The 24954-nt window shown below is 43.6% G+C and overlaps 1 protein-coding gene across 1 annotated transcript in view; it reads left to right on the top strand.

Moving 5' to 3' along the window:
* Positions 1 to 24954, top strand: part of AOAH (acyloxyacyl hydrolase) — a gene marked incomplete at its 5' end in the record, with an annotated part of 80545 nt that overhangs the window by 45636 nt on the left and 9955 nt on the right. Inside the window, 8 exons of the mRNA XM_005442444.4 lie at positions 4346 to 4437; positions 6835 to 6917; positions 13381 to 13417; positions 14470 to 14544; positions 20045 to 20217; positions 22923 to 22981; positions 23060 to 23119; positions 24718 to 24814. Of these exons, the coding sequence (XP_005442501.2) occupies positions 4346 to 4437; positions 6835 to 6917; positions 13381 to 13417; positions 14470 to 14544; positions 20045 to 20217; positions 22923 to 22981; positions 23060 to 23119; positions 24718 to 24814 (676 nt within the window). The remainder of the gene's footprint in view (positions 1 to 4345; positions 4438 to 6834; positions 6918 to 13380; positions 13418 to 14469; positions 14545 to 20044; positions 20218 to 22922; positions 22982 to 23059; positions 23120 to 24717; positions 24815 to 24954) is intronic.

Genomic DNA, 24954 nt, shown 5'->3' with positions numbered 1-24954 from the left:
AGTGCTATTTCCAAAACCTTTGCTCATCCCTTTTAGAGTATGTTCTTCCCAGAAAGAGCATACGGAGACACTACTTGGTGTGGAAACTGTCCACCGCAAGGTAGACGCATCTTTGAAAGCCATAGCTCAGACATGTTATTTCTCCAGTTAAAAAAAGAAACCACAAACAACAAAAAAAACCCACCCCACCCTATGTAGCACTAGAGGAAGTCGCAGATACCTTGATTTTGGAGATTTTGATCAGTGTGGTACTGTTGAGTCCTAAAGTCTACCCTACCATATAGAGATCTAACTGAGGTGCAGCCACACAGAGAAAATTATGTTGGGACCGTCACTGCGTATACCTGCCTGCATGTTCCCGCAGAGGCAGCCAAGCACATGATTCTGTCCTTAACCTGCCATCACCACTCCAGTAAATCTCCAGACACCCAGAGTACAATTACAGGACAAGAATTATCCAGCTGTAATAAGGGGATGAGTCAGCTTTATTTTGGCTTTCTGCTTATCAATTGGTTTTGGGTTTGCCAGGCTTTTCGTCTTTTAAAATGTTCAACAAGAACTGAACTGAATGTTCGTTCCTTTGACCTGAAAATTCAGACACTAAAAATGAAGTGTAATGCAGTAGACACGCACTCTATGAGGTTTAGCAATGCAGAAGAAATACTGGGGTTTTTTTTTGAGGTGGATCATTTTTGCTGAAAGCTAATGTTGAAAACACTGGTGAGTCTAGCAATGGATATTGTGCTCCTGCTGCTCTGTCCATCTGTTTACAATTGACTTCCAAATAGCTACTAAATGCAGCATTTTCCTGTTATATGTCTGAGATAGAAGCTTATTTTTGAATCTCATTTTAGAGACAATTTTGTCTTGAGATAAAAGCACTGTATTTATAAATGTGCTGAAAATTATACCCTTTAGAGGAAGATGCATTTTAAAACTCTTGGATCTCTATTTCATGCTGAATAAAGAGAAAAATAAATCCCACATCTATTTATAATACAGTAAATACCTATTTGCCCACAAACTCAAAGGGTTCTCACGTTTCACTAAAGTGATTTTTTCATATTATCTTTTTCCCATTGAAAAGATTCAATATTTCTTTAAATGAGGGTTCAGGATGCCCTAAACACTTATCCCACTGACTTCTTTTTTTGCACCACTAGAAAAAACAGGAGTTTGATCTGTTAAAATCTTATTTAAAACATTCTCTAGCTTCCCTCTGTAACCAGTGAATTGCAGGCAAGTTTCTCCCAGCTAGTATCATGATGACTAAGATGCTGCATTTTGTGGGAAATAAGGTAATAATTTTGCTAATTTCAAACCTATGCCCCTTGCAGCTTTAAAGAACAGAAATGCCACACATGCTTTTTAACAAGATAGGCTGTACTTTCCTCAAGAGCTCTAAGGCTTGCTTATTTGTATACTTAGAATAAGAAAGTTATCTGTGGTACTTGATACTGTCACAAGGATTTGAACAGCATTAAAGTCAGTATAAAAACAATATATGTTGTCTGCTTCCATAGAAGTAAAAAATAGCAGGCTGATGTGAATGAGAGACTTTGCATGTTTTCTAGTAAAATAGACTGCATTGAAATCTTTTCCTTGTCCCTAGGGTGAGTCCAGATCTTCATCCATGCAATTCTATTTTCTAGAAATTATACTTTAAATCCTTTATAAAAAAATAAAATAATTTAAAAAGTAGTATAAACCCAATTCCCCTTCAGATTAAGGGATACTTCAGTGCTTTCAGGATTTCTGACACTGCATCTCTAAAGGCTTATATTAGCATTAGGTTCCCTATGCCCTTTTGTGTTCTGATTTTGAAAATCTCTTGCCATAGCAACCCTGCACCTTCTTCCATTCAAGCACAGCTTGGCATGTGTGCATTTAGCATCAGCCATGGCTTTGGCTGCCCCGTATTTCAGGCAGGACACATTTAGGAAGTGAGGATGTTCCTTCGAAAGGAAACTCATCTAGAGCATTTGAGGCTAAAATATGGCATTTGAAGCCAGGCTGGAATAACTTTCTAATCATTCTGTGCTAAAATCTGGCATGTAGGCTGAAGCATGGTTTCTCAGCCAGAATAGTCTAGAGAATGGTATTTAAACAAGGCTGTGCTCACAAGAGTTTTAAGCTAAAAGTCAACATAGATCCACCTCTATAGTGGGACACGGTTGCATGTGAGACTAAGCGAAACGCAGTCTGTTGGACCATGTTTTCCATACTACATTGCTGCAGAGTTCAAGGTCTAGCATTCTTCTGAAATTTCCATTAACTACTCATCTTCACCCTTTGGTCCTGAAATATCTTCAAAAGTCTGGCTTTAAAGTGCTTTGCTGGAACAGTGTCAATGCTAAACGTATAACAAATTTTCAAATGCAACTATAATTCTGATCTCAAATGTTCTTTTCCAAACCAATTTGCAACTCAAATAGGTTCTGGCTAATTCACATTTGAGTTAAGTTTGCAGGGGAAAAAGAAAAAAACAGTTAAAAATTATTGGGACCTGTCCAATGAAAATATTGTTTTGGAGAGCCAACAGGAAATTGTAAGAGAATTGGTCATAGAAGGATTTTTTTAAAAAATATTTAATCTTTTGGGGGCTCTTTTTATACTCTCCTATGCTGTGACTTATAAGAGATCATATCTCTAGTTTGTTCTGCACTAAGTGACTGTTTCCATATTTCTGTCACCTTTAATGCAAAGCTATGAGGAGGCAAATATTGCAAATGGCCAAGCCATGCTGTACCACTCCACTTCTCCTCGTAGCTGTGCCCTTGGATTAAGTGCTTGTTTGTACACAAAACTACCAGATTTGAGGGTGACAGATTTGGAAGTTCCCTCCAGTCTGAAAAAAATAAGATTTTTTTAATATATTTATGTATATGCAGATACACACAAGGACACACACACACAAATATATATCTGTGTGTGAGACAGAACCAACTGAAAGGTAATTAAGCCAGACCCATTTTCACCTTGGTAACTAATGCAATGTAAGTAGGTCAAATATGCTGTTATATGCTTTAAACTGGCATCTGCTCTGCATTAGGCTGCTCAGAGCCTGGCTTCAGGATTTCTTCCCCCTCACAGCCCCTCATTTTCATACATCTTCTCCCCTTTCCCTGCATCTCCCCCCATCCTCTTACAGTCAAAACCCAGCGTATACTCAAGTGTAGCTCCCATTCACTTAAACAATGATTTTCTGAGAATGAAGACTTGGTGGGAACTACAAGATTTAGATCTTCTGTGGCTCCTCAGTTATCTCTGACCCTCTTGGAGAAAGAATTACCCCCCTGCTTGATGTTTATAGCAGTGAGGGTTTAAGGAAACGCCACAATTACTTGAAAAGAAGATGAAGCTAATAATTTACATGGATTAAATCAGCCAGTAAATTATCTGGGTTTATGTTTTGACCTTCTTTTGGTTATTACCTTTTTCATCAGCAGTTTGAGCACACTGGATTTATGCATTTGTCTTTGTGAGCCTATCCTAGACTAGGAGAAGCTGAAAATTTACTCCATGTCGTCATCCTTCTGAGGTAGCACAATTTCTTGAGGCCATTTTTTTTGCCTTTCCTGATTTTTGACACATTCAGAAATCAAAGTGGAAACAAACAGGGTGCTGCGTTTTGAATGTGGAACAGAGCTTGCATCTGAATAGAGGCTTTTGAAGAGGCAGTCGCTTAAAAAAAACGTGAGGGACTAATACCAACAAAAGCAGAGAAGGGTAAAGGTTGCATCTGTTTGCATGGGAAGGTTATGGCAGACCACGTGTGCTTTTCTCCCTCGTCCCTGCCATGTTCAGGGGCCTTTCTGACTCTGCTGCTTAGTGCTGTCCCCAAAATTTGCAGTGAGGACCAGGCAGAGGTATGTAGGGGGTCAGATGCTCTCAGTTCATCCTGCTGGAGAGTGCAAGGGAGCTTCGAGTGAATTTGATGTTGTCCTTCTGCCATATCCACTGAGGACATCATGCTGTCATCTCTCCCTGTGCCCACAGACACCCACCTTTGGACAGGACAGATGTTGCAGCAAACAGCTGCTACCTTGGTGGTCTGCACCTGCAGGACATGCTCCACGGCAGGAGAGGGTTGGGGCTATTCCAGAATGAAAGACTGCCTGGAGATGCAATTCAGATATCTCTTCTGCTTTTCCTTCTTCCATCTCTTGATATGCCCCTCTTTACAAAAGTAAACTTTCTAAGTATATGCTTAATTACCTCTACAGCTATAGTTACAATTGCTGCTGTCCGGCTAATGCTCCAGCTAACAAGTGCTCGAGTTTGCTGAAAGGATTTTCTTGTCTGTGATGGTGAAACCATGTTGATTTAAAAATTTCTCTTTCAGAAATCATTTGCTAATCTCCCAATGGCTTTCACTGACGAGCTTGACTGGCCCCAGTTCTCCGAGATCACCGGATTTCTGAACTCCACCATCGGGTAAGCCAGCAGGCGGCGGGCCAAGTCGTAGCGAGTCTCAAGGTCCCTCAAAGCATAGCAAGAAAGAACCCAAGCAGTGCTTGAAAGGAAAGATAAAAATGCTAGTCAGCTCTGCTTTTACTCTTTCTAAAATCAAGATTGGCATGGGACCTAGGGATTTTAAAAATCTTTTAAATATATAGACAATGCAGAGTACTCTAGCCCAGTCTTCCTGAAATTCAGGATAAGTTTTAGAGCTGTTTAAATGGTTATTTAGAAGGAGAAAAAAACCCCAAAGAAATAGAAAACAAACTCACTTTTTTCAATAGGCCGCAGCAGGGAGAAAGGGAGCACTGATGGAGCTAACAAAAATCGGCATTCTACTTTTCTTAAAGGTTTGGGTTTTTTTCTTTTTCCTTCTTCCTCGTGTTTCCTTTTTGCTGCTGAAACAGTGGAAGAAATGGTAATCCCAGGGTTGTTTCATGGTGTTCCCTTTTTTGGAGCAATCTTCCATCTTCCCCCCCCCCCCTCCCCCCTTTTTTTTTTGGCCACACTTAGAAGGAAGTAGCAAAAGAAGAATTTGGAAGTGCCTGTGACATAATTTTCTGTGTTACATTGGCTCATGTGGATGGGAAAGGATGCAGGTATAGTTGGAAGAAAAGAAGTCTCTGCCAGAAGGGAACGAAAATACAGTCCAGACACAAAGAAAATACCTTGAAATGCCTGCAGTTTTAACTGTGAAGTTAAAAAAAATATTCACAATTTTGTTAATCATCTTTCTGGCCAGCATTAAGAGGCCCTTGCCTCCTGCCAGAACTGAAGGATGCAATCATCAACAGTGGCCTGAGTTTCAGATAATTTTTATTTTACATGTCTAAGGTCATGAATACAGTGAAATGCCAAACCAAGCATGAGTCAAGCCTAAAGAGGCGCTCTACCAACAAAATTAAGAAGTTGGCAGAATGTATTTTTTTCCAGGAAAAATATCTGTTGCACCATACGCTTGTACTTTTTGCTTCTTTTTTTTCTCCCTGTGCAAAACCCAAGCTCAGCTACATTCACACAGTGTATGCTTGAACTTGACAAGCCAACAGAAAAAATCTATGCAGCCTCCTCTTTCAGCGTCTTTAATAATCCATTACAATGTCCAGCTACTCAAAACACAATGTTTAACTGGGCTCCAAAGCATCTGAAGTTCACCAGTGATCAGAGCTTAGTATTCACCCTGAAGTTGTCAGTGATAGGCCTTGGGTTGGTGTTCAGTTTTTAATCTCTTTTTTTATCTCCACCACATCCGGGAAAAAAAACCAAACCAAACCAAAACAAAAACTGTCTTTGGGACTTCAAGGTGTTTTTAAGAGAAATAGCTGAAAATCCCACACTGCAATGATTAAGCTTGGTGGGGACTGGTTGGCAATGTGCATTGGGGGGCTCCCCTTCACTCTGAGCCTGTGAAAGTAGAGACACAAACTGATGCAGTCCATGCCCATCTTTCCCACCCCTGATGGGTGAATGGGGACACCGCTTTTTAACTAATATCCTCTGACCGAGAAGGTCTGTTTGCTTCTTCTTGTCCACCCACCTGCTATGCTGAAAACTGAAAAGCTCAGGCATTTCTTGTGTAGCCCATTGCATGCTGACTGACTGATGTTATCATGTGTTTCTATGTAGGTAGTTACATTTTATTGCTGGTTTCAAAACTTATCGTTGCCTTCTGTTTCTATACATCCATCCTAATTTGCTGTTCTTAAGCCATGCTATTTAAGTTATCTGATTCCTTTGGTGTCTAAGTTCAAACACAAAATCAGCAGCCCCAGTGGGTAGAGATGACCATGTATGCATGGCTGGGGAGTGGTCTTCTCATCAGCTTCCCTTTGGGCTGCTCTCCTTTTCATTTGCATTTTCATTTTTCTCCACAGTGCAAAGTATAGGAGAGAACTAATCACAACCAAGAATAACCTGTTTTCTGATCAATCCATCCAAGATTTATGGCATTGGGAAATGGATGCCCTGCCAATATTTCTTCTCTTTTATTCACTGTTCCATAACAACTAATTGAAAAGTCAATTAGTGAGAAATCAACAAGATTGTTTTTATAAATGAAGTACAACAAAAAGGTTTTTAAACACTTTATCTGCAAGACCAGGATAAAAGTACCCTGGGTGGAACAGTTTCAAAGAAACTCTCCATCAGTTTATAGTTTCTGAGAGGATATCTTGGCTTCCATTTTAGGCCACCCTGTTCAAGATTAAAAACATTTATGACCGTAAGTAAGAGAGATGGTGAAATGGAAGGATATACATAAAGGGGCCACAGAGTTGTTCGGGGATGAGAACACACTTCATTTTTTTAATATCAGCTGTATTTTCATCAGTGTCATACGAGTTTAGCAACTTGCATTTTCTCAATTTATCTCAGAGGCTGGACAGACTCTCTGTATCTACGTTTACGCAGGAGAAATCGCTGTAATCACAGAGACTTACAGAACATTTCCCAAAATGGTATGTTAAGTTTTTTTCACTTTTTTTTAACCTTACAAGTCTGATACTTAATGTTGCATTAATTAACATCTTTCAAAAACAAAGAGAAACCCCTTCCTAATTGCATGCATTTCTTAAGGAAGAATAGAGAACAGCGCTTATTTAATTGGCGTCTCTTCTTCTGGTTCTGGGAAGGGAGGTGTATGGCTTGATCACTTTTATCCATGCACTAATAATTTCCACTGGGCTAAAAATCAATGTACCCCGCTGTAACTCTGGGGAGCGGGGGAGGGGGTTGGCCATGGCCAAAAGCAGGGATTTAGGGCGATGTCAGTAGTAGTGGTAGATCTAAAAACTGTGCCCTCCATCTCCTCTGGAGGCTGTGGCATGGTCCCCCCCTGCTCTGCACTCCCACAGAGGGATGCCAGGAGGGCCCCACGCTGCAACCCATGGTAGCACAGGGGACTCACAGGGCTGCCACACCAGCAGGCAGTCAGGGCACAACACGGTCATCAGTCTCATAGCAAGGGTGTCCATGTCATCCTGTGACATCCTTTGGAGCTGAAGACCAGCAGGTATCTTAATGTGCTATTAGAGCAGATTTTAAAGGAGTAATCAAGGATACAAAATTGCAACAAAACACTGTTAAGTTTTAACCGATTAATTAATTTTGTGAGGCTGGCTTAACAGTTCTTTCTATGAAATAACATCCTGTGTTGCCAAGGGTATATGCAGCACACCTCACCCCCGTAGAATTAAGTGTCTTGCATGGTACCTCACAGGAAATGTTTGTGTACAGTGAAGAAGAGGAAGATTAATACAAGGAATAAGAGGTGGGTAGAGAACCAGCTAAGCAGGGAAGAGCAGTGGGTTTGAGAGAGGAACCATGTCCCTCATGCATCTCTCCTGATGCTAACACTGCTTAACATTTGGAGTGGTGACCTTAGAGCAAAGACCAAGGTGCATGCTTGATGGCATCTGTGAATGATGCAAAGCTACAAAGTATTAACCGTATTGAAGCGGGTCACATCCTTACACAGGAATAATTTAGATAAGCTTGGGAACAGCAGTGACAGCAATTACAGCAAAGGCAATTGTACAAGATGTGCATGTCAGAGCTAATGAGGAGACTCTTGTCTGTAAACCAGTGGCTCATTGGCCAGAGATGGTGGAGGGAAGGCATTAGGGTGCAAAGAGAAATTTCAAGGAACAGCCAGGAGTGCAGGATAGAGCTGGAAAGAGACTAAGGAGGTTGCAAGAGGCATCATGCATGGCATTTTCTCTGAAAACAAGGAGACAGTCCTTCCTCACATAAACCACTGATAGAGATCTCAGAATTTGGTCTCCTTTGCCTAGAGAGGACCGACTTTGGTTGGGATACAGAGAAGGGCTTTGGGGACAATCAGGGCAATAGAGTCTTCTAAAGGGTTGTTAAGACACCTTGGCAATTGAGCAAAGCAAAAACTAAAAGGGATTATGGTTTTGAATCCTTTCGAGACATAAACACCACAGAGTGGGAAGAATGGTTTCAACTAAAGGATCGTTCTCATACAAGAGCATGAGTTTTCATTAATCCCTCTGTTGGGAATGGAAATTAAAGAAAAGAAAAAGTTACTATCAAGGGGTGAAAACCTAGAATAGCCCTCAAAGTGGAGGAGTAGGGGCAAAAAAGAAACCGTGAGTTGTTTCAAGACGGTTTGATTTGTCAAAAGGATTGTATGAAGGGATGACATTAACCTGTTTTAGAAACGAAGATTTATGATGTTAGCTTTTGTGTGTTGGATTAGGTGATGTCCCCAACAGCAGGTTTAAAAGATACTTGATTATTCTGTGATTATCAAATTGTGTTTCTATTGTATTTAATTAATTGTCATGCTTCAAAAGACTGGCTGCAGGAGCTTGGGAAAATTTATCCTCCTTGAGTAGATAATTTGGCTTTATGAGACGCTTTTCCTGTCCAACGGAGGAGTCATGTCAGCTGCAAGTCAAGAGCACTGCTGCCCCTAATGCTACTTACAAACTTGTTAAATGCCTGGGAATTCCAGTGACATTTAGGATCAGAAAGGGTCTGCCTCAGCCCCTCACCTCTGGCAGACAGAGATCTTACCAGGCAGAAGTTGCACAGACAGGTAGCGTGATGGCAGGAGCACTTCCAGGCTCAGGTGGACATTTTTGCCTAAAATATTGCTTTCTGGTGCCAGCACCAATTCCACTGGCAGTGCCTTTCATATGCCTTCCTCCTTCCTGTGCCACATGTGCTGCTCCTGAGGCTTTTGGTCTTCTGCATAAGTGTTTTACAATGTGTTTGGTGTCATGGGTCGGGTGCTTCTGACTTTCTCATCTGTAAGTCACAGGGCACTGCAGTTGGTGGCTCCCATTATTGCAGTCCTCCAGATGCGCTTTCTGGTGAGAGAACAAAAAAAAAAGGCCAAACTAGATGGTTAACGGATGACTAGGTGTCAATGGTTCTTCTAATTTTATATCCAGTTCACCTCAGTACCCAACACCTATTACCTTGTTCTACTCTCTTTACAGTAATATGGGTTACACTTTCTGCTCTTCCTTTTTGCTGATTCCCTCAGAGGCTTAAAAAACCCAAAACTCACTGTGTGCATCGTCCTTTTTTCTCTCCACGTATCTTCTTTCCACTTACACTACAGACGCCTGCAGGATATAAAAGGAGGTGAGGCTGTATCAGGTCAAAAGACTGAAGAAAATTGAGAAAGAAATTTAAAAAAGGGAAAAATTACAAGTGATGGAAAAATCCCAGGATATCTTCCCTCAGTATCTTCTCTTAATCATTGCACTGGCACCACATTGTAAAGGCTTGCTTTTACTGTCTCTTTGGCATAGCATTTTCCCCGAATGGGAGGATTTAAATGGCCACTTCCAGTGTCAGTAAAGCAAAAAGCTGCCCACCAATCTGACCTAGCCCCACCTGGGAAAACTTAACCTGCCTCTGAAAATGATGCTTCGCAGCCCCACATATATGCAATGAGAGGACAAGACACGAGATGCGGTTCTGACAGGGGAGGTGTGCAGCTGAGAGCCAGAGCCCAGGGATGACAAGCCGGCAGGGGGACCAAAAGTGATGCTTGTCTCCAGCATCCCTACAGAAGCACTAGCATGTGTCAGGGTTCACCACGGAGAGACTTTCCTTCATTGCCTTTCTCAGGACATGCATCTTCAGCCTGGAGGAAGTCAACCTCCGTGCTAGCAGGATTTCTGCCTTCCCTTTCTTGAAAAATCCCATTATTCCCTGGAGATGGTGGACCCTGCCTTCCTCTGCAGCTGGCTGTGGGGTAGGGTGCTCAGCCAGGGCCAGGGAGGGTGCCCCTCAGCTCTCCGTGTATCTTACCCATGGCCCATGAATATATTCACATCAGAATTGCCGATGTTCATTTTGGGTGACCCAGCTTTGCTCACCAGGCACCCACAAGACACTTGGTATATGAGATACAGGTTAATAATTTGTAAGAAATCTGTTCTGAAGGCCACTGTTACTGCCTTCAGCTTGGGGGTGCACAACAAGCAGCTCACAATCTGATTTAATGCTTTCCATCAAAATAGTTTGCTGAACAGTTTTCTATAGGGAATTTTTATTGGTTCATTGTTTTTGGTGGGGTTTTGGGGTCTTGCCTTCCAGCAGCTTCACACAGGGTTGTAGGCCATGTGCTACTTCTGGTTTTTGGCTGGGTGAGTGGGATCCTCAGGTGTGGATAGCTGGGCATGAACACGTGGAGTTAGAAAGTTCTTCTAAATGTTTTCTAGCCCTTGTTGAAGATCCCTTGTTCTGATAGAAGCATCCTGGTAGTAAAATGTGTTGTTAAAATATACCAAGAACTCATTAGATAAACATGGGGAAAGCGAATGCCCTCAGAATTTCTAAATAATTACAGAACAATCTTGCGATTATCATCCGTGTTTTCCATTACATACTTAGATAATGTATGCTGTTTGAAAACACAGATATTGTATATTCCTTTGTCATATGTAGTCTGCTCTGTCTCTTAGGATTCTTGCCTTTGACCAGAAAAATTAGGCCATGTTTACATCGAGCCATCAAACACCAGGCATCTCAATTGGCTTCAAATTCAGTTAAGAATTATTTTTTTTTCCTTTGTCTGTCTTGGAATTTCTAGTCCACCTGGAGTTCATTTTGGGAAAACCAGAGTTTTTTCTTTGCACCATTACATTTCAAATTGCTTTTACAATTTGAGAGCAAAAGATTGGAAGCCGTTCTTGTCCACACAGCATTTTTGGCACTCTTTCAGTGCATGTTAGTGCTGCTCCCTGTCAGCCACAAAAGGTCTAAGAGCAAGAAAATCAAGAACTGCAGCTCAAGTATTCCAAGGTTTATGAAATTTGGGGTTGCTCACAAGCAGAAACAAACACAACCCTGACTCCTCAACCAAACCAAAACAAAAAAAACACCCCACTGGTCTGAAAATGTTTGGAAAGCAACAGAGAGAGGGGCAGGAGAGATCCAGGAATAGCCGACAGGATATTCAACAGTATAAGGGTAACTGCTCTGCCCTATCTCTTTCTCTCTCTTGAATGTTTTCAACACAGATTGCATCCCGTACCACAAAAACTTCCTCGAAAACTCAATTTACCCATCGAAACAGTTTTCTAAAAAAATCCCTTCATTGTCTTGATGTTTTTACTTATTCTGTAATTGTGCTAATGCTCTCTACAGAGCTGCTTATAACTACCTACGCTTGTGGAGGTAATACATACCCGAGAACAGCTTCTTACTTTTCTGTAAATACCTTTCTAATTTCTAGAGATCCCAATGGTTTATTTGTGCTGGAACTGCAGCCCCAGTCCAGGAAGCCAGGCAGCAGAATGGCTTAACAGAGGGGTGTCGAACTCTAGCTAAAAGAGGGGCTATTAAACAGAAAAAATCAACTGGCAGTAGCTATGTTCCAAGCCTTATTTTCTAAGGATTTTGTGGGGCTCTTATTCTGCTGAAAAGAGCTTCTCAACAGAAGGACTGGATTTTGAATGGACCAGCAGCCCTCAGGAGAGAAGCAGCAGACAGATATATTCGTTTTTAGCTTGGAAGAACTGGATTATTTAAAACATAAAGGATTTCTTGATATATGCGGTTGGCATCACTGTGAGTGATAATAACAAAAGCATCGCTATTAAAATGCAGTGTATTATTGCTACCTTAGGGCTTATCTCTTAGATCTTTCCTCTATACCAATCCAGCAGGGATTTAATGATGTTCTGTCCACAAGTTTGCCCCCACGAGCTGCAGGGAAGACAGGATTTGCTCCTCAAAGCAAACTTCAGAAGCACAATGCAGAAGAGGAGAAGAAAGAGACCAGGGAAGAGGGAAGAGCTGAGTGAAGAATAGAGGGAGTGTGGTACAAGGGGAAAAGGAGTAAAAAAAAGAGGAGAGTGAAAATACTGAAAAATATAAGCAAGTACAACCTGTCGGGTCTGCTTCTCTGAAGTTTATGTTTCTGTACGTTACTGTGAGGTGAGCTTCTTGCAGTCACAGTCCTAGTCTCATCTTAAAGCATAAAGCCTTTTTTGGCTTCTCGTTTGCTATCACTTTTACACTGCAGGTGATGGAGTTTGATTTGTGTGCGCACAGCCTTTAAAGACCTGCTAGCAAGTTTTATGCATAAAAGCTTTCCTAATTGGGAATGCTTTTCTCATTCAAGACATAAATGAAAGATCATAGGCACTCACAGATGCTTAGGTGTAGCTAGCTCTTTTGCGGGAGGAAGAAAGATTTGCATCCAACCGTTTGGCTGCCTTGCCATTGAAATGCAAAGCTTCTCAGGAGGGGTGCAGCTGGCCTAATACTACTTTTTGTAAGTCTGCCACTCATGGGGAGAGCAATGCAGACACCCAAACGCTGGTGTCTAGTGCTATTTAAGATGCTTTACAGTATCTTTCCCACCTCCAGCTGCCTTTCCAGAAGTGCACAATCCCTCAGGCATCCTGTGATGTATCTGCCAGCGCTGCTGCAGGTGTCTTGGATACTCTGGGATGTCAAAAATGGTATTTGGTGCCTATGTTTAGGACCTGAATCAGTCCCAACATGGTATAGCTGTGAGACGCTTGCTCTCTCAGAAGAGTGAGAACAGTTCCCTTTGCAATTTATAGGGAAAGTTAAAAGTAGATCGACTGTTGACAAGTCAGGTTGGCTGGTTTACAAGAGACTACTATGTTCAACAGATGGGAAGAAGCTGCTAGATCTGGATTAAAAGCCAGAACCAAACAACGCAGCACTTAAAAGTATTTGATTTCCTGAGTCCCTTAAAGTGTGGGACTCAGGTAGATGTAGCCTTACTTCCTAATGCTGGCACTCGAGAAGGTTACAGAGACGACTTGTTGTTCCATTTTTACTTTTAATGTTTATACATTTGAGGAAATATACGATGAAGTTAGGTTTTGCACTTCGTTTTGGTTGTCACTACAGTGATGTTGTACTATTTCTCTTATTCCAACTACATGTGATCAGGTGGTTCTTCAGGAAACCTCCTCTATTTAATAAAAAGGTGAGTGTTCAACGGGATTAAAATGCTGGCTGGGGATACAGAAGCATTGCTGAGGTCCTACTTCTTCAAAAGAAACAAGCAAAGTACTGTAAGGAATGCATTATCCACAAGTACCCTAAAAAAACAGTTTCCCTTGGCCACAGTGCTCTGAAGCACTGGCTGTTTCTTCTGTAGTATAAATATTTATCAACAGAAGAAAAACTGTTCTAAAGTATGGATGTCACTGTCTCCAGGGTCTTGATCTCGGCCCAGTGAAGCCAACATTAAGCCAGGATTTCAAATTATTTTAGGGACAAGACTACGCCTTTCCCTAAATCTGTGCTTCATGTCTCCTAGGTGTGTTACTCCTAATCTGTACCAATGTAGGTAGACATGGGCCGGTCCATGTGTTATCTCCATATGGATACGACTGAGTAGCTACTGGGCAGTGAGAGGCAGCAGCTCTCCTGTTCAGGCAAATTTGGGTGGGCTGTGGGGCAGTTGGGGTTTGATTTAGTTTGCTTGATGCTGATACAATTCACATCCTAAGGGATTTATTGTTCTTTTCTCTGGAAAATGCAGTAATGAATCCTTGCCCTCTAGCACTGATCTTCAAATCCCGATTTGATCCTGAGCCTCATCCTACCTACATAAACCTAATTGTTAGCCAACGTAGTCTTCCTCTCCCATCTCTGATTAAAAACTTCCCATCTTGATTTATGTCTTTGCCCCAAAATGAAACTGCTTGATTTTGCTTCTGGATAATACAAAAAAGATATAAATCCAGCAGGAAAAACAGTGGGCAAGACAAGTCCATGAGGGGCAAAATGGAGAAGTAAAACCCCCTATATTTAAGAAACTTTACTAAAATGCAAAACTATAGTGAAAAAAACCCAAACAAACAAACAAAAAAAACCCCAAACAAAAAAATCCCTCTTCTAAAAGTAAAGTAGTCATCTGAGCATTGGCCAAAGCAAATCCAAATGTGATCTCATGCAAGTGTAGTGCGTGTTTGTGATTCAGACATTGAAAACGAATTTCCCCATTAATAGAACTGTGTATTTTTCTTTTAGCTTGGCCAGAAACCAGATGCTGGACAATCCGGCCATAGTTATCTATGCTACGATTGGGAATGATGTCTGCAACGGGTAAGGTGTAAACTTAATTCATATTTACAGTAACATAAATTTGGCTTCTTTAGAGTACTGCTGGCTGCTTGGACATTCATGTTCCATTACTTTGCGCTTCCCCATGATGGCATTTTTCTTTGCTATTGGTCTGTGCTTCATTCTTACTTTTCTGCTGCAAATACTGGTTGTTGCCTTATCTGTATTTGTCATAGCCACCTACCAGTCCTCATTTGGAGCTTGTCTTTCTTTCTTTCTTTTACAAGCCAGTGATAAAGTGACAAACGGTATGTCTGAAGTAGAGTATTTCTAACTTAGCAGATGAAATGAGGTATAACAACAACAGGAGGGGAAAAAAAGAGTTTAAAAGCATGTATATCTGTCTTGCCCAGTGTGTCACCTCCTGTCAGGAGGGAAAGCGTGACTGGTTTACCTTTTCTGAGGAATGACAACACCGTCCCCTGTCGAGGTCTATTTTCACCCTGCCTGTACTGTGCGCTGCCTGCAGTCTTTGCTGTGCTCTCCTGACAAGGTGTTTTGTCTTTTTGGCTTTACTCGCGTCACGAGCTCAGCAGGTGAATGAACTGAAGCTTTCAAAACTAATAGTTCTGGCATTATCCATTAGCAATGTTCGCAGGGTCACTAAGAGGTCACTAGTTGGATGCTTCTCTTCTTTCCAGTAGTGAGAAGGCAGAAAACACCTTGCTGCCAGGCCAATGCACAGCACATCTGTACCACGGTCTTGATTTTGCAGGTGGTCCGAGTGCTGTTAGTGTAACATTATTTTCACCATGATGAATCTTCAGGTTTTCTTTTAAGTGGAAGAAATAAATCTGACTTAGGCAGAGACTTTCAAAACACTCTTTTTAATCAATGACACAGTCTCAGCTAAGTCTCCTTCTAAAGCTTTTGAAAAGTCCCACCCGCAGGTTGTATAATGAAATTGGAGCTATTACACAGGCTGTCAGGCTTTGCCATTAAAATATCCTGGGTTTGGTATCCTAAAACTTTGCTTAGCAGCAAGTGCTTGGGTTGCAACTTCACACACCAGGTGTTGCACTCCAGAAGCCACGGCCAAAGGCTAGGCAGGGCTTTCCCTGCCACTGTGGTGCTTGAGAGCCCTCAGAAGTGGGCTCACACAGCAGAAGTGGGACCTCAGGGGCCACCTTTCAGGCCTTTCCCTGGCACCACCAGCTCCCTGGTCATGTGCGGGCCGCATGAAGAAATAACCTCCCATGAAACCTTCATCCTTGGCATCTCACCCCTGCCCAGAACTGCCAAATCTGCCCTCAGCACCATCCTCTTTCCTTGGGAAGGATGCACAAATCCCCAAAAGTAATGCCACCACCCTTTGACTGAGTGGGAAAAGCAGTCACAGAGCTCCTGCTACTTGCTGACCAGACTGTCCTGGGCATCTGATTATTGAGAAGCTTATGGAGGTATCATTACGACCACCCCCAGAATGATGAGCCCCTCCCCAAATAGCACCTTTGCTGAACTCTGTGGCCCCTGCCACAGGGACTTTTGAGGTGTCTTCTCCCAGGCTTGGCTCAGGATCTGTTGCACATATATTTGAATTCTGCTGTTTCACTGACTTTGCTAAAAGCACCTCTTTTTCCTTTGTTTTATTCCTCATTCTGCAGGTTATTCTTTTCACTTCCCCTGTCTCTAACTCTGTTTTCTAGTCTTGCCTGAAGCAAAAAGAATTTTTTCACAAATTTAAACCATTTTGGTCTTGCCTCGCCCATTTGTATATTTCAAAACAGTATTTATTACTTGGAACTCTGCTGTCTTTTTATCCCAGCATCCATTACCTGGCAGAGACACTTTTGTCTGCCCAAATTCTCTCTAGTGTCTGTTTTCTTCCAAAACATTTGCAGCATCACAAGAGGCTATCAGGCTGTAGCGACCCCTGTGACTGCAGCAAGGGAAGATGCTTCAGCTTCTGTAGCAACATGCTGTTTCCACTGAGTGGGAAGTACAGCAGAGAGAGATTTTTTTCAGTGTCCAGTCATTGTATGTAGCTGCCCTGGCTCTGATGTAACCACAGAGGTTACGGAGGATGCAGAGCATCCGATGGGCTTGACCTCAAATCTAGAGTTTGACAAATAAAAACCTCTTCAAGGACAGCTTTAAACTGTAGTAATAGAGCCTTTCTGGCCTTATCCTGTATTTTACCTTCAAAAGAGTGGTGTGCTGAGCACACTGGAGACGCAGCTCTTAGCCAAAGCATTGTTAAAATGCCAGTATTTCATCCCATGTGAAGAGTGGGGCAATGAGTAATATGGATGTTTGTAGAGGAGAAAGATAATGAAATTGGCAGCCTGTGTTACATGTTCCCAGTAGTCTCCACACTGTGGTGTCCAAACAGAGGGGTTAGAAAAATAAGGACAGATGGCAATGGTATCTCTCAGCCCACTGAGGTGTAAATTTGGGACACAATGTGGGACACACAGACCTAGAACAAAAAAAATCAGACAAGAAAATAATGAGCACCAGCCGTTTCAAATACTGTACAATTATTGCATGTATTAGTTGAGCCTGGGCTAAGGCACTATTTCTCCAGCCTCTCTTTCCCAGCTTTGCAGTTATGACATCAGCAACAGAGAGGTGACAGCAGCAAAGTGGGGTGAGCAGGCAGCTGCCGGGAGGGAACCTGTATGAAACAGCACTGGCATCCAAGGCTACCAATACCAAAATACTGCTGCACCCCTCTGGCCCTAAAAGTAGCATGTGAGCCTGAAATACCTCTAGCTCCTTTGTCCTGGGCATACCAGCCCTCTGCAGCGTGCTGGAGCTGAACTCCTGCACTGCAGCTCCAACCCTGCGTGGACATGCATGTGGCATGTGTCAGTGTGTGCATGTGGTGTGCTTGCTTGCCAGCTGGCCACCTATGCCAGTAGCCAAAACCCTGGGCATGTAACAGCATGTGGCTGGAAAGCAGATAGATGTATGGCTGAAACATTGGCTGGGGGGATATTTATTTGGGCTGGGGTCATGGGGAGGGGGCAGTCGCTGCCCCGCAGGGTGTGGCAGGCCAGGCCCATGAACTCTATGCAGAAGGAGGGCGGAGAACTGTGTTTGGACTATGTCAGACCCTGTCACAAGGGACTGAAGGAGGTCTGTGTGGCCAAAAGAAGCTTTTCTCTCTGGAGAAGCTTTGCACACATTGCACGAGGCTGTCTGGTCCGTCTGTGTTATGTGTGTGAACAGCTAGGGTACCCGTGGTGTTAGGGCATCCCAGGAGCTGTGTGCGCATCCAAGGATATTACTGTGTATTTGTGTATTCTAGGGGGACAGGGAGTGTTAATTTCCTAGCCTTGCACAGAAAAGAAATGTGAAGAAATGCCCTGAAATATCTGCATGACTTCAGCGGAGAATGACAAGAGAAAGCAGAGTTATTAATGTCGTATTAATTTTGGCTCACACTGACATGTTTACTTGAGGCAGAGGACTTACATCAGAGCAGTATTTTGAAATCAAGTGCTGCAGCACCTGTAGGCAAAATGATGTAATTTAAGGGGAAAACCAGTCTTATCACAAAACTGCCTTGTTTGGATGGCTGTCGCAAGGATAACCTGAATCTTAATGCTGTTTTTCAGTTCTACTTAACCAGAGAGTCTCAAACGCTTCAGCAGCACGTACTGCATTAAGACATATTTCTGGGCCTAGGGAACTCATCTAATTATTATTTTGTGTGCAAAACACAGCCCACTGAAGAATCCCAAATCCTTGCCAGGGAAAGTGGTTCTCCCACATGGGACTCAGCACCCACCACAAACATTTCTAATGCTTCAAGACAGAAGAGCAATGCTTTTGAAAGCTCCTGCTTCCACAGCATTCGTTGACAAGAAAGCCTACCTGATTCCCCAGAAGCTCACCTGGCGCTGCAAGCATCGAGTTTGCCCTTCTCTTACCCCTGGGACGCCGTGAAAGAGATTTAAAGGCCTTTCCAATGGAAAGGACCTGGATGGATCCTCCTGGCTTCCTACCACTTTCCTACCGGCCCATGAGAGAGATGGGAGCCACTAAAGCCATAAGGATGGACATTAGTACAACCTCATGCGCTACTTGGAAGGACATCCCCTGTCTTTTTTCTTGAGCAAGGAGATCAACTCCTCGGTGGGTGTTGAGGCTTTCTCTTTGACCACCTTGGTCCAGCTGAGCTGCACCACCAAGGCAGGCCCGAAACTGTCACAAGAGCCTGCTTCCCAAGGTGCATGGTCCACACATTGATGTGCTCCAAATCCTGGCTATGGTGTCCTTGCTGCTATTTCTGGGGGCTCTTTTTAGAGCTTATGCTGCAAAATGCATGTCTTTATTGTCTTTCCCAATTCAAAAAAAGCAACTTCAGGACTTAAACGCTCTGCTCCTTGTGTCCCAGGGAGGGCCAGGGGACCCTGGAGCTGCCTGGGGTTTGTGGAAGCATCCTTATTTCCATCCCACTGACTCGTCACTCTGAGAGAGGGCAATGGGGCATCTCTGGACAACAAGAGGCTTTTACCCAGAGCTGGCTCCCCTTTGCCTTCTAGATGTTGCCGGAGCAGGGCCTTGTGGAGCTGGGGTCTCCTCCATGCCAGAGACCTGTGGATCCTCTCTTACTGGGATGGGACAGCCTTCTTGGGGCTGTGTTCACCTGCTTGCTTATAGCCCCTGTTATGGACCTGTGCACCATGAGAGCGTGGCGATGGCTCTCAGGCAGAGAGCTGGTGGATGGTTTTTCTGTAATAAGTGGTTGTTTTAATAACATAACTAAAGCAGTGTTCTCTAGGCAGCCTGGGGTGGTTTTGCTTGTTTGTTTTTCTTATGTAAGTTAAATTCTATTTCAGCTTCAGTATTCCACATCCCCACCCCCCACCCCTGTGGCTTTTACAGAAAAATGCAAGAGCTTGGGAGGGGACAGATGACCCAAACTGACCGAAGAGGTAGTCCATGCCAAGCAATGTCATGCTCAGGAACAAAAAGGGAGAGGAAGGGATTTCAGGGGCATTGGCCATCTTTTGCTCAGGAACTGGCTGGGCATTGGTCTCGTTATGGGAGGTGATGAGTTGTTGCCTTTGTGTTACTTCTTTTGCTTGCTTTCTCTCTTCTTCTACTTCTCCCTTGCTTATTGAACAATAACTTTTTCTTTATCTTGACCTCCAAGTTTTCTTGCTTTTGCTCTTCCTTTTCTCTTGCCCTTTCTCACTCACCAGGGGTGAGGGAGAAGCACACAAATGTCTGTGTGATGCTTAGCTGCCCACCAGGGCTAACCCACAACAGGAGGCCACTCTAAAAAAGGGATGCACCTGTCTGTTTATAGCAGGGACAAGGGTTGCACTGAGGGAGGTTTCTGTATCGTTTCTGATTTTAGCAATAACACTGAAAGACTAAAAGAAATGGCAACATTTTTATAAGGTTTTACTTAGCTAACTTAATGTGAAAGAGCAGCAAAGAAGAAAATGCAGCTGGTTCAGGTGCCTTTTTGGGGGCACATTATTACCTGAACACAATGTCCTCTTGGCACCCTCTTTTTCTGCAGGAACCGTGACACGCTGGCTCACATGACTACACCCAAAGAAATGCTCTCCAACGTGATGCAAGCTCTGCGATACCTGGACTCCCGTCTTCCAAACGGCAGCCATGTGATTTTGACAGGCTTGGTAGATGGCCGCTTTCTCTGGGATAACCTGCATGACCGATACCATCCTCTAGGTAAATATGAGGTATTGTGGGGCTCCTCCTGGTTACCTGCCTGCTTGTGTTGTCTTCTCTCCCTAAATAATGTATTACTCCATTGACAATTTCAAGAAAACCTGATAAAGTGGAGTAAATCTGAGAAATATGAGACAGATATTGGCTGTGCAGTAGAAGTAGGAGAGCCAGTTTACCATCCTGCCTGGTTGCCCCTCTAGCCAGACCCACTCAGCTCCAAATCAGGCTCAGCACATGTTGTAGATGTGGAAACAAGCTGTTCTGCCTCAGCCTTGGCCAAACATTGTGGCTGGCCGGCTTGCACTTCATCCTGGTTGCTGTTACAGGTGGAGCTGGACATTTGGTGAACACCTCCACTCACTGACTGGTGGATGTCTTGGTAAAACTGGATGTGGATCAGGACAGAAGGTTTAAGTCAGGGGATTGTGAAAGACTGGTTAGATATTAGAGAAATAAATTTTCTGCCGGCACTGGGTGCCTGCCACCTCCTATGCCACCTACAGGTGTGATGACTGAAACTTCACACCACGTGCAGGCATGTTTTGGGGCATTCCCTCAGACTCCAGTTGCCGTAAGTACTTTCAGGCAGTGTTCTCAGAGATTTGGAGGCTGCCTTTGGGAGCCTGTAATCTCAGAGCATGCATGAAACTGTATGTGTGACCACTGATGGACCACTTGCTCCTTGGCTTCATCCTGTGCCAAGCAGTGGGGAGGAATGTCATCACAGGGAGCTGCATTCACATGCAATGGTGTGTGACGTCCATCCTTGGTGAGTCTCACAGCTGTGCCTCTGATTTCGCTGGGGATGTGGGATGTTGTGGGGTGAAGAAGCTTGGACGTTAGTTGCAGAACCCCTTATCTACAAGTTCATACCACCCGGCAGTGGATAAAGAATGTGAAATACTTTATGCAGGTAGCAAAGAAAGGTTTTATGCAAACAGCTGAAGTCAGTCAAGTATATATACAAGGAACAATTGTGGACATTCTGCTGCCAAATTTTAGACCTAAAGCATGTTCTTATTTGTATTAGATAAGGGAATCTCTTTTGCATCTGAGCAAGTGGGAAGTTGTTGTCATCTTTGTGCCCATCAGCAAAGAGAGAGAGAAGTTAAAACACATAGTTAGAATGGTCGATCACAGCTTCAGATGATTTTGGCAACCACTGGGTACTAAAGCTTTCAGCAAACTCTGTGCTGTGGTTTCCCCAGGGTTCCCCAATCATTGCCAGTATCCCCACAGCTTCTGCGCAATCTACTCTGGGTTATTTTGCCCCTCAAAAAGTACTCAACTCTTCTCAGGAAGCCTGAGGTCTTAATTTCTATTCCTGATACCCGGTTACATTTTTCTATAATAAGCACTATACTGCTACCAATGAAAGCAGAAAAAGTAAAGAAAAATCTTGTCCCTTTCAGGGCAGGGGGAGCTTGTCATAATTATTTTTTAGCCACACAAACACATTTCTTTCCTTGAGTGCACGCTTATCACAGGGATGGTTCCTCTACTGGATATCTAATTATCAGAGAGAACACGTAGAGTTTTTTGGCACAAGCCAAATCGGGAGTGATCAGCTATATGACAAGTTGGAAATTTTCCAGAGGGGCTGATTTGCCTTGGAGGGACCCAATTAATCCTAAACAACACATTTTGCAGCAAGAGATCACTTCTGGCAGATCCTCCGATAGGTTGCAAGCAGGCTTCCCCACTTGGCTGCCAGTCAGGCGTGACCAGACGTTGGTCTGGCTTTCTGCCGAGTCCCTGGTCCCCTCGACAGCCCATCCCAGGGCCTGATGCTTTCAGGCTACATGGGTCTGGGATATCCCACTATCCAGGAGGGACACTAGATCTTTGAGTTCCCCATTTGTCGCTGCCCAGGCAGCTGATACTGCTGCTGGGTGATGGGTGGCTGTGAGACACGCAGGATTCACATCTAGATCAGGGAGCTGCTGCGAGGCATCCTGAGGAGCCCATTTCACTTGGGAGAGTTCCCAAAACAACAATAAAATCAGCGCTGCAAAAACAGCGAGGCCTGATGGAATCATCAGTACACTAGAAACTCAGAGAACTGAGCGGCCATCTAATTTCCATCTTGGTTGTCGCTACTAAGGAAGTAAAAACATAATTAAATGAGTGGTTTCCTTGGCAAGCCAGGCTATTGCATAGTGCATTGAATTTTAGGGAATGTCAGCTGGGTTTTTGACTTCATGTTTGAATTTGCTCACCCACACAAGCATAACCACTCTCCTCCATGACAGCAAAATTGTTCCTCCCTTTTAAGGCTAACCTCTCCGAGGTAAATGTGAAACTCAGAGTATATACAGGCATCTTCAATCTTCCCTCCAGCGTTGCAACCTCTGCCTTTGGAGAGCGAGGGACACGTTAATGGATAAAATATCAGTCACGCACTTCAGAGGTTGGGGCAGGCTGTGATAACTAAACCCATGTGTGAGACGAATCACCCGTAAAAGGCCAGAGGGAGATGCAGGAGAAGTGAAAGTAGCCCTGCGTGCTGTAGGGACACGGGCGCCTTAGCAGGAAGGGTGCATCGGTGCCACCTCTGTTGCACCCTGGCTCTGGTGGTGGAAGGATTACCAGGGGGCACTTGGGGCTCCTGGGGAGGGGGGTCTAATGCATGGGAACACAGACCTGCAAAACAAAATTACATTTGGCCATCAGACATGTGACGTTTCCCTCTCTGTGCTTTGCAGGGCAATTGAACAGGGATGTCACGTACAGTCAACTTTATTCTTTCCTCGACTGTCTCCAGGTAAGGTGGCTGGCTGTAGCTTACCAGCTCCCCTTTCCTCTTGGCGTGCTGCTAACCCTGCTCCTCGTGCCTGCCCAGGTGAGCCCCTGCAGCGGCTGGCTGACCCCCAATGAGACCCTCAGGAATTTGACCTCCAAGGTAAGTCTCGATGAGGCTGCAGCGGGACCACCCTCTTGCACAGACACTCTTCCAGTTTGTCCCTGTGTCTGAGGATATAAGCCTAATATCTCAAAGACAAAGTGTCACCTCCACGTTTGGAAAAGTGTGCTAAGATGCAGAAACATCCGCACCCACGTAGCCGTCCTTCCCAATGCTGTCAGGCTCTGGGAAGCAGCATGGAATTCATAAATGTATTCCTTTTCCAGCCTCTCAGCTGCCCAAATTTATTCTCAGGGGATGTGATCTCCCTGAGACAAAACCATTCAGGTTCATGTTCTTTAAGGAGAAAATGTACCTGAAAAGAAAGAGAAAGCTTGCAAATCAAGTAGCTGTGAGTATGAAAAGCCAACTGCATAGATTTCGCTGGCAGTTGGAACAGACCTTGAGAGCAAGAGCCTTACCCTGTCTTCATTTGGGATTTGTGCTAATCTTCCTCAGACACATTTCTGTGGACTTAATCGCCAGATGGTGTGACCAAGGAGCATCCAGGCTGAGTGCAGGAATGGGAAAAGACAGAACAGAGATGTCTTAAAACTCACCCTAAAAATCTGGCTGCAGAAATGAATGTCACATAATATCAGCCACTTATTCCCTTATGGTACAAGCTGATTTTTAACCCCACCACCACCCGCCGCAGGCACATAAAAGAGACAGTAACCAAATATTGTCAAAGATGTCATCTCTGTTTATAGTCATATTAATGTTTGCATTCACTAAACAAAAAATATGGCCTTAATTTTACCAAGGCTTACATACGTGTTTCATTTTATGTCCTGTCCCCCTTGACTTCAGAGAAGGCACTTAAGCGCTTTCCTAAATCTTTGCAGGATTGCATCTTATATATTCGTACCAACAATACAGAACATACAGTACCCGTAACTTCTGTCCATGAACAATGCGTATGTCTGCGGGGTATGAATTAATCTTCTTTGTGAGCCCCTGTCTGAAACTAATTGTCTATGTTATTATCCAAACTGCATGATTTAAATATTTAGGAGATTCCGATCTCTGTTACAGCTGTAGAAATCACACAGGATATATCAGTTAGTAGACACTCAATGGAGGTAATTGAGTCTGCTGAAAGTAGGGGCAGAATTTGATCTGAATAGATAAACGTTAGCATCCGTAACACAGTAATGGGAAGGATAATGGGAAAGGAGAACATTTTTCCTGTAGGAAAGTTTCAGTTTTCTTTAAGCAGCATGAAAATGACTGGGCTGCCACTCATCAAGAGGCCTCCAAACCCAAGAAATTCAGAACATTTATATAGGCATAAAGACACTACTCAAAGTCATCCACAATAAAATAACCATGTGCTGTATTAAACATATTATGTCAGCTGAGGCCTCCGTGCAACCTGCAGTGACATATTACATGGTGAGCTGGGTAGCCCCAAGGCTGCTGGCGCTCATGCGAGACTATGTTATGATGCAGAATCCCATCTCACCTCCTTTTCCCCAGCTAAAAGGGCAACATTAGCTTTCAAATTCCTGACAGCGCATTGGTGACAAAAGCTGAATCCACGCAAAACAGCGTGAGCCTCAATGACTCATCATTCAATTGCTTGATTTTTGCAGAGAGCTTTACAACTTTCCAACGTCCTGAAAGAAATAGCGAGATCTGAGAAATTTGCCAACTTTGATATTTTCTACATGGATTTCCCACTGAGACAAAGTAAGTTGTTTTTTCCTTGTCTGTTTCATGCAGCATTTAGTCACGTGCTGGGCAGCTAACACTCTCTTTATGTTTTAGCTCTGTACTGGGAGAAGGGTGGCATAGCCAGCCAGCCGAGGTGACCCTGCTGTCAGGGCTGG

Source organism: Falco cherrug, chromosome 4 (genome assembly GCF_023634085.1).
Source record: "Falco cherrug isolate bFalChe1 chromosome 4, bFalChe1.pri, whole genome shotgun sequence".
Taxonomy (NCBI): Eukaryota; Metazoa; Chordata; class Aves; order Falconiformes; family Falconidae; genus Falco; species Falco cherrug.
The sequence above is the reverse complement of the archived record's forward strand: the minus strand, read 5'-3'. Positions and strand labels throughout refer to the sequence as shown.